This window comes from Peromyscus leucopus, chromosome 2, assembly GCF_004664715.2.
Source record: "Peromyscus leucopus breed LL Stock chromosome 2, UCI_PerLeu_2.1, whole genome shotgun sequence".
In the NCBI taxonomy this organism is placed as follows: domain Eukaryota; kingdom Metazoa; phylum Chordata; class Mammalia; order Rodentia; family Cricetidae; genus Peromyscus; species Peromyscus leucopus.
In genome coordinates this window covers 122265326-122277964 of record NC_051064.1, presented here as the reverse complement: position 1 = coordinate 122277964, position 12639 = coordinate 122265326, and the positions used below count along the sequence as shown (strand labels likewise).

General features: G+C 44.3%; 1 protein-coding gene across 1 annotated transcript in view; it reads left to right on the top strand.

Moving 5' to 3' along the window:
• The window catches only part of Ctps1 (CTP synthase 1), a 30865-nt gene extending 18430 nt beyond the window's left edge, over positions 1-12435 (top strand). Inside the window, exons 10-19 of the mRNA XM_028886439.2 lie at positions 1470-1558; positions 2803-2897; positions 3648-3710; positions 5983-6026; positions 7055-7151; positions 9841-9896; positions 9981-10077; positions 10602-10746; positions 11209-11303; positions 11682-12435. Coding sequence (XP_028742272.1) covers positions 1470-1558; positions 2803-2897; positions 3648-3710; positions 5983-6026; positions 7055-7151; positions 9841-9896; positions 9981-10077; positions 10602-10746; positions 11209-11293 — 771 coding nt within the window. The 3' untranslated portion in view covers positions 11294-11303; positions 11682-12435. The remainder of the gene's footprint in view (positions 1-1469; positions 1559-2802; positions 2898-3647; positions 3711-5982; positions 6027-7054; positions 7152-9840; positions 9897-9980; positions 10078-10601; positions 10747-11208; positions 11304-11681) is intronic.
• Positions 12436-12639: the final 204 nt, after the last annotated feature.

The following is a 12639-nucleotide window of genomic DNA, read 5'->3' as shown; positions in this document are numbered from 1 at the left end:
AGAGACAAGAGAATCAGAAGTTCAGGGTCATTCTCAGCTACATAAGGTAGGTGGAGGCTAGCCTGAGCTGTTTGAGACCCTTCTTTAAAAAACAAAACACACACACACACACACACACACACACACACACACACACACACACACACGGTTTTATGCCATCTCAAGTCTAGAAACAATGCAAATATCTCTAGCAGGTCAATGAGTAGAGTGTGATGTATTCATGTAGTGGAAATTGATTCAGCAATACAAAGGAACAAACATCCATATTGTGCTGCATGGGTGGATGTCAGAGAGTCTGAGCAAAAGAAGCCAGGCTCAAGACTACAGGTGTGTAGCTCCATGGACACAGAGTTCTAGAAGAGACAGTGGAGTTGTAGAAGAGGCAAGGCTAGTCTGTGGTGGCAGAATCAGCCCTATGATTGGAATTGAGAAGCAGGGAACAGCTGTTCCCAGGGTGAAAAGGGTGTTTAGGGACAATGGTACTGTATCTTTGGATGATATCTTCATGGGGTACCTTCTGTCTTCACAGGTTGCGTCTGTCTTATGGGGTATGTCTTAGTCAAGGTTACTATTGCTGTGATGAAACCCCAAGGTCATTGGGGGAGCGAATTCTCACAGCATTTCTCCCTTTTTTCTAAATAAGAAGGGTCTAAACCTAATACAAAGTTATACACAATAAGAACAATCATCAAGTATTGTCTAGAAGAAAGAAAAGGTAATAACATAAACACTAATGGAGCTATAACCAACTAGAAGAATATCAAACAAGAAACATACTAAATGTCTAGGCAAAAGGTGATTGGCAAGTTACAGAGATTACTCCAAAAGCTGTCCTATCCTGAAGAATCTAAATTTTGTACCTGAAATGCTCTTAGTTAAAATATGAGAGGACTGTAACTATAACTATCTAGTCTTCAACCCCATCAAAGATCTGAGAAGGAAAATATTACCTGAGTAAACAGGAAATGCAAATAAGCAACTCCCGAAGCATGCAAGGTATGACAGAAACAGCTGGCTGCCTGGACAGTTACCCGTGTTTCTCTGCAACATTGGGGCACCACTTTTGGCAACAGGCCTAGAATATCTGACAGACCATTTTCAGAAGCAGGAAAGTTTGAAAGACTGTCCTACCCTATCTTGGCAAAGTTCAGCAGTTGCTTTTCTTTGTGTCCTGCTCATCTGGATGGGACAGCATGCTTACTGTTAGCAAGAAGATTTAAATACTCTGTGGAGTTGGTAGAATTGGACTTGAAGGTTAAATAATTATAAAGGGGACCCTTAATTAAAATATTTAATTTTATTAAATTATTAAATGATAAATTATTGAATTATGTTCACTTTAAAACTGAAATTAAGAGAAATGGAACATTGATAATGTTATTTGAAAGTTGCGAGTGTGATTAATAAGTTGGTAATAATAGTAAGTTGGATTAATAAGCTTCTATTTCTTTCCCTGCCTGGTGCCCTAGTACATCGATTCCACAGATCTGGAGCCCAGCACCCTGCAGGAGGAGCCTGTGCGTTACCATGAAGCATGGCAGAAGCTCTGCAGTGCTCAGTAAGTAGCTTTCTCTGCTATGGTGCTTATGCCCGCTAGTACAGACCTGTGCTCCCAGTGCTGAGGGGAGGTCATTTGCCTGTGAAAATGTCTGAATGATTTGACTACCTAGTAAATAGAATAATTTGTAAAAAAAAAAAAAAAGTGCAGCATTTTTGTTGGATCTGAAGAAACATAGTCTCATTTTACTGATTCTTGCTGTGCACACCTTGTCACGAGGCTTAAAGATTGTTTTCATCCAGATCATTTAATGAGTAGCCATTGGTTGAGTCTCATAAATTGTTCCTGATAGCTGCTGCTATTACTACTACTACTACTACTATTTTGAGTATTGAGAATCGAATGCTGGGCCATGTGCGCTCTACCACTAAACCATATCCCCAGGGTTCTCTTTTCTTTCTTTCTTTTTTTAAAATTTATTTATTATGTATACAGTGTTCTGCCTGCATGCCAGAAGAGGGAGCCAGATCTCATTGTAGATGGTTGTGAGCCACCATGTGGTTTCTGGGAACTGAACTCAGGACCTCTGAAAGAACAGCCAGTACTCTTAACCTCTGAGCCATCTCTCCAGCCTCTCTTTTTGTTTTTTTTTTTTTAAGACAAGATTTCTCTGCTTAGCTTTGGCTGCCCTAGAACTCGAGTCTGGCCTTGAACTCAGAGATCTGCCTACCTCTGCCTTCCAAGTGTTGAGATTAAAGGTGTGTGCTACTATGCCCAGTTAGGTTTTTCTTAAAATAGTAAAAACTAGAAGGAAGTTTGACTACACTAGAGTAGTCAGTGCTATGAGGCTCTGAACTGCTGAGGAGGAGAGGCCCCTCACTGAGAGGAGCATTAGAATCTGGAGGAAATGTGAACTGACTGCACCTTGAACACACCCATAGTCTGGTACTTAGGAGGCGGAGGCAGGAGGATTGTGAATTTGAAGCCAGCCTGGGCTATACTGAAAGACCTATGTCAACAAAGAAATAGGAATGATGAATGAGGGGCAAGGGCAGGAGCAGCAGCATCACGATAGACTGTTATCTGTTCATGTGATGGAGCCCGTGTTTCTGTTTGCACTAAGTTCGTCATGTTTACGAGCACAGCAAATGCACTCACAGTCATCTAGTTCTAGTCTCAGACCCTGGGGGCTTAGATAGATGGGAAGTAAGTTCATGGTTCAAGGTTTTGGCAATGGCTTCTTTGGTATGATAAGGGCTGGATTAGTGGAAAAAGGAAGTTGTTTTGTGGTCTTCTCTCTGCAGTGGAGTGCTGGTTCCAGGTGGATTTGGTGTTCGGGGAACAGAAGGAAAAATTCAAGCAATTGCCTGGGCTCGGAAACAGAAGAAGCCTTTTTTGGGTAAGGAGCTCTGCTGTGCCCTCTTCGCTCTGAAGAGAAGAGTAAGGAAAGTTGCTAGTGAAGCAAGGCATGTACACAACTTTTTCTAGAGAGCAGAGGAATTTTCAGGGGGAAATTCAATTATATTAATTATGCATATGTGTGTAGCCACATGCCATGCACACGGGTGGAGGTCAGAGGACAACTTGCTAGGGCCTGTTCTCTCCTTTCACCATTTTTGTCTCAGGAACTGAACTTAGGTAATCAGGCTTGATGGCAAAGCACCTTTACCTACCTAGACACCTCGCTGGCCCTCAGATCTGTAATATGGAAAGTTTATGAGCTGCATGTAGAAAGTGGACTGTGGGGTAAGAAACGCTGTTTGCAGTGTATGTAAGGCTGGGCTCTGTGTCCTCCTCACTTGGCAGAGCAGCCAATAAGTGGGCCAAGTGATTTTTGGATGTGTCCTGTTGTTGCAGATTTCAACTTGATCGACCTGTAATTGAGAACTTATAAGAAAGGATTAGAAGCTTGGATTTTAAGGTGCCAAGTGGAGTTTTATTTCTTTACCTGAGTAGCTTTGCAGAACCTTGAATCTTCATGTGTACATAGGTCCTGGTTTTAATTCAGTACAGGTGAAGCTTTTGGGTGTTTCTGACATGATGTTAAGCATGTGATTTCCACTCAAGACAAAAAGATACTGATAGACTGGGGAGATGTAGGAGTTGCCCTCTCAGTGGAGAGTGATGTTGTTTTTCCTTCTCTTGGAAGGTGTGTGCTTAGGAATGCAACTAGCAGTGGTAGAGTTTTCAAGGAATGTGCTGGGATGGCAAGGTAAGTTTATGTTTAGCAACCGATCCTTGGAGGGCCTGACAGCCGCTGTGTGTTGGTGGTGAGAGCTGTGGGCATGATGCCTGCTTCCTCAGCACTTCTTAGTGTTCAGGGAAGTAGGCACCCTGTTCACAGTGGTGCACGAGTCCTTCTACATATGCACGAGGGAGCAGGTCTTTAGCCATTCATTGCCCTGCCTTTTTTGTCTCAAGAGTCTCACTTGAACACTGTGACCACCACCCAGAGAGTGCCTAGTAATTAGCCACTGACTTAGAGAAGGATTGTGCAGTTATAGACTTGGGCTCAGGTTTTGGCTTTATGATAAATATAGGTGGTTTTAGGCAACCTAAATCTTTCTGGCTTCTGTTGCTTGTAGAATAGGCACCAGAGTGCTCCTACTTCACATAGTTGAAAAAATTAGGTGAAGCCAGGTGGTGGTGGTGGTGGTGGTGGTGGTGGTGGTGGTGGTGGTGGTGGTGGTGGTGGTGGTGCATGCCTTTAATTCCAGTGCTCAGGAAACAGAGGTAGGTGGATCCTTGTGAGTTCAAGGCCAGCCTGGTCTATAGCGTGAGTTTCAGGACAGCCAGAGCTGTTACACAGAGAAACCAGGTTTCAGAAAAATAACAATAAATAAAAGTAGGTGAAATGCTATAAACCAATAGTCCCCTAGCAGTTCTGGCATATAGAAAGTGTTCAGCTAGTGTGAGATCTACCTCTAACTGGTTGACCATGGGAGACCCATTGGAAGGTCACTGGCTTCTCACAGCTCGGGCTTCCTTTTGAGATTGCTACAAAATGAAGCAGTATGTAGATATGAAAAAGCTGTCTGGCTTATGTAGTGTAAGAGAATCTGGGCAGCTGGCCCCTGGTCAAAGCTGGGTTTCACCTCACAACCCCGGGGACTATGACTATGGCTCAGTGGGATAAACAGCTTGTCCTTTATTTCTGCTGTCTGAGTCTTTACAAGGACTGTCTGCCCATCACTCAGAGCTGGCTTCTAGGACTCCTGGATGCCTTCACAGGTCAAGCTCAAGCTCCTGCTGTCCCCGGGTTCCCAGCTGGGCATGTGGCCTGATGGTATGCTTAGCCCGGTTTGGGCCCAGGGAGCAAACAGTACCTACATTCACACAGAAGGAACCAACACACAGTGCTGGGGACTTGATCCTTTGCCTTTTTTTCTAGTGGCTTTGCTTATGGTTAGATAATATATTACATGTTTACGTTGAAATCGGTTAACTTCCCAGCTATTTCAGAGACTGAGACAGGAGGATCACAGATACAAGCCCGCATAGAGAGTGAGTTCCATGATGGCCTGGACTGTACACCATGATGGCCTGTCTCAAACTAAAAATGAAAAAGGGCTGGACATGTGCAGGGCTTTAGATTCAGTCCCAGTACTGCAAAGAAAAATAACAGCTAATTCCTAACTTGGCTGAGAATGACAGCTTATTAGATGCTGAGGATGGACAAAAGACAGAGGGAGCAGTTCTTGTTCATCTTAGAGAATCTATAACAAAATGAAGAATTAATGTAAGCACTGTTATCAGAGAAACAATCTAAGATGGTTTTGATATACTTTGCAGTGACTTCCCAGAAAGTTAAAGATTGATAGGGCAAATTAACCTGTGTTAAATCTTATTTTAAAAATGCTGTCCCCCAGCCAAAACCAAATAAATAAATAAAATAAAAAACACTGTCCCCTGAAGGGGAAAAACAATGTGATTATATTTTAATTAAAATTATTAGTTTTCTCTTTTCTTCTCCTTCTTTGTTTTGTTTTGTTTTGTTTGGAGACAGAGTCTCACTGTGTATAGCTCTTGTTGACCTGGAACTCTGTAGACCAGGACTTTAACTCAGAAGAGAGAGAGATCCACTTATCTTTGCCTCCTGAGTGCTGGGATTAAAGACATGTACCACCACACCTGGCTATTAGTGTTCCATAGTTTTCTAATATTTTTTTTAAACTTTGTGCATATGAGTATTTTGCCTGCATTTGTGTAAGTACACTTTGCTTGCCTGGTGCCCATGGAGGCTAGAAGGCACTAGATTCCCTGGAACTAGAGTTATGGATGGTTTGCCAATTGCTGTGTGGGTACTAGAAACCAAACCTAGGTCGTCTGGAAGAGCAGTGAAGAGTGCTCTTAACTACATAGCCATCTCCACAGCCTGTAATCATTGACTTTAAACTGAGAGATCATGATTTGATGCTTAGCATGAAACTAGTAACTGGTTTGTTTATAGCTATTTTCATAACTCAATTATTTTAATTTTTCAGATGCCAATTCTACAGAATTTGACCCTAAGACTAGTCATCCTGTGGTGAGTCAAGCATTTGAACCTCTCAGGGCTTAGAAGGGGTGGAAGGACATCTGTGAAACGGATTGCAGATAGGCAGTGAGGCCACAGTGTCTCAAAGACCCCTCAGACCTCATGACAAGGATTTTTTGAGTTTTCACGTAATTCCTCACCAGTCTTTCCAGGTCACCACAGAAAATCTGTAATAGACAGGTGTGACCCCTGCTAGCAAGAGATAGCTCTCCTGTCCCCTCAGTTCCTGGTGGGAAGTGTGTGTGGATGGAGGCTTGCTGCATGTTCTCTGAGTGTATAACAGTTAGTGTTCTCTCCAGTGACGATCCTGGAAGGTAGATAGGCTCAGGGTTGACAAGCTCAGGGGTGGTGATTTCTTTAGTGGCAAGTGAAGCTTTTCCAGGCTACAATCCTGCTGTTGTCATTTGCCTAGGGGCATGTGGCCTAGTCAACCTGTGATACTACTAAGGCTCACTGGAGAGGGGCAGTGTCTTTGAATCCCTAGCCCATGAGTGGCAGGCATACTTAAGCATTTTCTTTTTCAGTATTCAGCAAATGCTGAGCATTGGCTGCATGTGAGGGACTGTTTTGTCACTGAGAACATGGTGACAAGGTAGACAAGTTTTTGATCTCAGTGACTTAGCATCTGCTTATTTGTTGAAAAGTTTTGTTAATGTAAGAACAATGGGATAAGGGAATGGAGCATAGAGAAGCCTGGAGGGGTTTGTAAGGTACTCGGGCATGCCCCCTCTGGGGTGCCACAGTCTACCTGTACATAGACTTGTTAGTGGCTGTTGGTCTTGTACCCTTTTCTCAGGCCCAGAAGACAGCAGTGTCTGACTGGTTAGTCTTGTGTCCATATTGCTGTGCCACAGCACAGAGTCTTTGGCATCCCAAGTGCTAGGGCAGGCAGGGGACAGTATCCTGAGGCAGGGTGAAGCACTGAACTCTTCCTACCCAGGAGTGCTCCACTTGGGGAGGAGGTCTGACTTAACAGCAGCAGAGTGTGGCAGTCAGATTTGTTTTCTGAATGTCTCTAGGTCATAGACATGCCAGAACATAACCCTGGGCAGATGGGTGGAACCATGAGGCTGGGCAAGAGGAGAACCCTGTTCCAGACCAAGAACTCAGTGATGAGTAAGTTGTTTTACATGAGTCTGGCTTTTGTCCTGGTCTAACATGGGCTAGGTGGTGCTGTAGCTAGCTCCAAAGAGCCAGGCCAACCTTCTCTTGGCTTTGTTCTGCTTTTGCAATTCTTTCCTCCTCCTCCTTCTTCCTCCTCATGCTTGTTTAGGATGTACTATGTTAGCCAGACAGTCTCCGATAATGCTCCTGGGCCCTTGGATATGGGCACCTCAACAAGACAGGCCATTAGATTAAATCCATTGCAATCGGCGATTAATTTATATTTATTTATTTATTTATTTATTTATTTATTTATTTATTTTTATTTTTTAAATTACACTCATGATATTCATTACTTACACTCATGATACTAATCACATTTGTGGTATTCATAGTTTACATTCGCAGTATTCATTCATTTTATATATATATTTTAAATGTCGAATGTCATTTCTTGAAGGGGGTAGGAGGTTAAATACAGGCTTACAGCACAATGGGAGGACCCTGGAGGGCAGAAGTCCGCTACTGATGTTTTACAATCTTGCATCTAAGCTGGTAATGCCCATTATTCAGGATACACAGACAAGGAACTTCCCTTAAGCATTCAGGAGGGTGGAACCTGGCAGGGAATTAGCATTGGGAAGATATCAAGGTCAAGGTCCCCAAGCAAGGCAACAGTTACCCAAAATGGGGGCCAGGACCCTGCAGGTCCCCCTTTTATTAAAAAAATGAACTTCTGACTTGGGTTGCGTGGGACGTCCGCAGGTCACCTTACTGTCATGGAGACACCTGCCCAGGCCACACAGGTGCTCTGTCTTAGGTTGGTGAGTGCCCCCCAGGCATTACCTGTCTCTAAATACTCATTATCATACCGGCTCAATTGTGTGTGAGCTGCATGGTTAATTGCTGCCAAAGATCTCAGAGTGGCACTGGGCTTGCAATCTGTGTGTTCGATACAGAAATGACCAACAGAGGTTCTGTCTCACCCATAGCCAGTAGGCTAAAGGCAACTGAGCCATTCCCTTCCTTAACGAGCCATACTGTACGTTGGAGTCCTTGTAAGATAGTATCCCAAAAGCAACTGGAACTTGAGTTTATAAGTTTATAATTTTCAAAGCCAATCAAGATGTATGTAACTACTGAATTAAATTTATCATGCCCAATAGAATGAAAGATTAACTAACTGTGGTAACTACTTTTGTTGCCAGGGTCTCCACTGTGCTAGCTGTAGTAAGTAATTATGAAATGGTAGCAGCAGTGTGCGCCATTGTTATAATAGCAACAACAGCAGCAGCAATGTCAAATTCTCTTCTGGATTGTGTGGACATCCACTGGCATGAATACAACTCCAGGAACACGAACTGCCAAGGCCCGTTTTTCTTGACTTTAGCTGGCAGCTTTTCTGGAGAATCCAATCTCATGGCTATACTTCCTAGACTTACATTAATGTTTGCCAAAGCTGGCCATATTGGGCTCTCAATCTCCATTGGCATCAGAAGGGTAGATTTTTTTCATGAAGACCCATTAGGTCTCTGTCAGCAGCCTATGGGCTTCAGCAGCAGCCATAGGGCGCGTTCAGTGCTCAGGAATCCAAAGAGGAACCTCATTGTCCTGGGGAAAGACAAACCAAACTCCGGGGCCACACCAACACTAGATCGGGTCTCCTCCATGTGCTAGTAGAAAGATCCTTCCATCGCTCCAGAGGGTGATTTGCAACAGGAGCCCTCCAGTGCTTATCTGCATGGGATCCTCCAGCAGAATCCATTGATAAACTCCAGCAGAATCCCCCGATAAAAAAAATTTAAAATATATAAAACAAGGGAAAGAATAGAATGTGGAGAGGAATGATGAGTCCCTAGTTCTCCCTTTTTTTAACTTTAGTAAAATGTTTGTTTAATATTTCAAATTTTTCTTTTATTTTTATTTTTTATTGTTTAAAGTTTACTTATTTTTCTATTATCAGCTTGATAGAGTATTCTTTTAATTTCTTATACTAGTAAATAAAACTGGAATTTGATGGTTAAAGAAAAATCACAATTTTACATAGTTTACTCTAAATACATTTTATTCTAACAAGTAATGATCATGGTTAAAAGCTTCAGGGATTTGGAGGAGGAAAATATCTAAGAAAATTACTAGACATTGCCTTGCCCAATGGAAACATTGCTTTAACCATTGGTAGAGGTATCCTATGTCTGTCTGGGGGTTCCAGTGGCAGACTCGTTTGAGAATCACTTGTACCATTTTCAACTTCTTCGAACTGTGCTGTTCTGTGGGTGTGGGGACTCAGTAGGCAGTGAGGAGTGAGTCAGTAAGCATCCCATTTGCACACACTGTGCCTGTTTATCCACAGGCACCAGGTACCCACCAGCTTTTCAGTTCCTTCCAGACACTGTTCTCAGGGAGCTGGCTTTCTAGGACGGCCTGTCCTGTCCCTGCGGTGGTTCCCAGCAGCACAGTGCTTTGGCATTTAGCAGTGGTGTGTTTAAAAGAGGTTGTGAAAGTTTATTCCTGTTATCATATTTGGTTTGGACAGAGAGAGAGCCCCAGGATTTGTCCGAATTATATCAAGAACAGGTGAACATGGCTAGCAGAATTTTGGTAGCGTGGTACCAAAGATAAAGAGTGCATTGGGAAGTTAGCAGTTTGCATAGATTATTTGTGGAGGCAGAAGTCATACAAATTGCCTGGTTTTCTGCAGGAAAACTCTATGGAGACACAGACTACTTGGAAGAGAGGCACCGCCACCGATTTGAGGTGAGGATGTGAGCCTGCTCCTTCCGATACTCTGCAAAGGAGGGAACGGAGAGGCCAGCACAATGAGTTTTCCTGCCCCACCAGGTGAATCCAGTTTTGAAAAAGTGCTTGGAAGAGCAAGGCTTGAAGTTTGTCGGCCAAGATGTTGAAGGCGAGAGGATGGAGATTGTGGAGTTGGAAGGTAACTGGGTAGTGATAATGCCTTGGTGTGTGGGAAAAGAGAAAAACATGTTACCCTGGTGTGTCCAGCAATTGGAGAGCTGAAGGAGGAGGATAGTGAGTTCCAGGCCACCCAGGGCTAAAACCAGACCTTGTCTCAAGAAAAGAAAAGCTCTTGTTCCTGACTTGGCACGAGGAGGCAGCCGTGTCTGGGGAGGAGCTTCTGACATCCCTAGGTATAGCTTCCACAGCAGCCATAGAGCCTGGGCTTGGTTCCTCCCCAGCATGAAGAGCTGGACTTGGTGCTAAAACCCCTTTCAGCTTTCTTATGAACTGTGGGGCAAAACCTGTGCACGTCACAAGATACTCAGATGGGACCTGAGAGCAGAGCCTCTACACAGTGTTGAGAAGAGTGTTAGCTCACTCCTGCTTGGAGGAGTACCTTTTATCTACAATTACGTGATAGGGTTACTTTTGAACACTCTTAGGTTGTCCCATCTTTGGATGCACAGAATACTAATTGTTCCTTCTGAATTTGTGTTGCAGATCACCCATTCTTTGTTGGGGTGCAGTATCACCCTGAGTTCCTGTCCAGGCCAATCAAGCCTTCCCCACCCTACTTCGGCCTCCTCCTGGCCTCTGTTGGGAGGCTCCCACACTACCTGCAGAAAGGTTGCCGCCTCTCACCCAGGTAGGTATACTAATCACAGTGAGGCTCTCTACACAGTCCTAAGAAAAAGCCCGATGGCAAGGCCTGGTCCTTGTGTGGGTGACCACATACTCCCATCCTTTTCCTGGGGTTTTGTTAGGCTTCCCCGTCTCACTGGCTAGGCCTCATCTCTATAGATTCTGGATTCTGGTAATGTTGCTGAGCAGATCCTGTGCATGGCAAATGGGTCACCACCAGGTGGGCTTATGCCTGATGACTTTTATGAGATCGGTTTCTCTCAGTAAGTGGCTAGTATATAAATACTGAAGTATTCAGGGGTGGGGGTGTATCTCTTGGAACTAGAGGAAGGAAATCCCTTCACGCCTCACGTGTGGTAGAGACAGTTGCCATGTAGGGACACACGCTGCTGTGTACAGGGGTTACAAAGATGGGGCGTGAAGTGAGTACTTGCTGGGAGATGAGTAAACCTTCTGAATTCCACAGGGACACTTACAGTGACAGAAGCGGGAGCAGCTCCCCCGACTCTGAAATCACTGAACTCAAGTTCCCATCAATAAGTCAGGACTGATCTGGTGTTGGTAAGTGACATTAAGGTTTAGTAAAGAAAGAAAAGCTGGGAACACAGACTGTCCCTAGCTGCTCTCTGGCCAGCCAGCCACTGCTGTGTCGGGGAGCTGGAGAGTGACAGGAGGATGCCCGTCAGCCCGTGTCCTCCACACATGGGCATCTGTCAGTCATGGAGTAGGCTGCTGCTGTGGACAGGGTGCTTGCATCTGACTGAGCACGGCACAGGAGCTGCAAGGCCTGGATGGTGTGGGGGTCTGGATTGCAAATGTCGGCTCCTGCCGTCCTCCCACAGGAGCAGGCCTCATTCCCTGTGGTGGCTGGCAGCTGACCACGTTCTGACACTTCTAATAAACATCTTGTAATTCTAGCCTCTTTTTTTTTTGAAACAGGATGATTCTTCAAGAAAGCCTTTGACCCAATAGTTTACAACTATGATTTTACACTCGGCTTTTGACACTTCCTTTAAATTATGTTTTTATTAAGATTATTTTATTATGGGGGAAAGGTATTTGGAAAACTTTGTCACTTGCATGTCCCATCATTTATATTGGATCCTGCGATAATTCCTTTGCAGTTTGTGTGTTTCTGACATGGGGAGTAGGACTCTGGATGGGACCTGATGGTGGCCAGCGGCTGGTTGAAGAAGGTCATCAACCACCCTGTTTTTCCGACCACTTGAGTCACTGTCATTCAAGTGCTGTTACTTCCCTGGGCTGCTGGCACCCCCAGTGCTGGGCTGCTACTGTGGATGTTGCTGGAATCTTAGTGCTGCCGAGTTCTGGGGACTTGGTTCCAGCTGTGGTTGGCCCTGGCCATCTGGAGGGATGTTTGGTTCTTGGGTACATCAGACAAGCTCTGTCTATGAAGTGTCATATAGAAACCCTGGCTGCACTTCCTATTCTTGGGGCTGAGAACACTCCTTGCATCAAGGGGTCAAGAAAAAAGGAATCTTGGAAACTAGTTCTGAAGCCCTCTCTTGTGTATGCAGCATTGATTTGAGGGTATTTTTTCCTTCCAAAATAGTGTTAATGCAGGTGAAATGCAACTCGAACAGGTATTTTCTTAATGTGACATAGCAGTGGGCGTGCCCACACTATGGTGGCTGGCTCAATGTATCCTAACTTAATAAATAATGCAGAACCATTGGTGTGCTTGCTCATTCTATCACTGGTTGGGGTGATTTTCCATGGACACTGAACTTTAATGCTGGGCTTCTCCAAAGCCAGCAGTGTGATGCTTTATATCAAATTAAGATGCAAGCCTTAGTAGCAACCAGGATTTCTCAGCAAGGCTTCAGTTTGTCATGAAGGCCAATTGCCGCTGTGTGCTACTTAGCAGGGGAAAAGA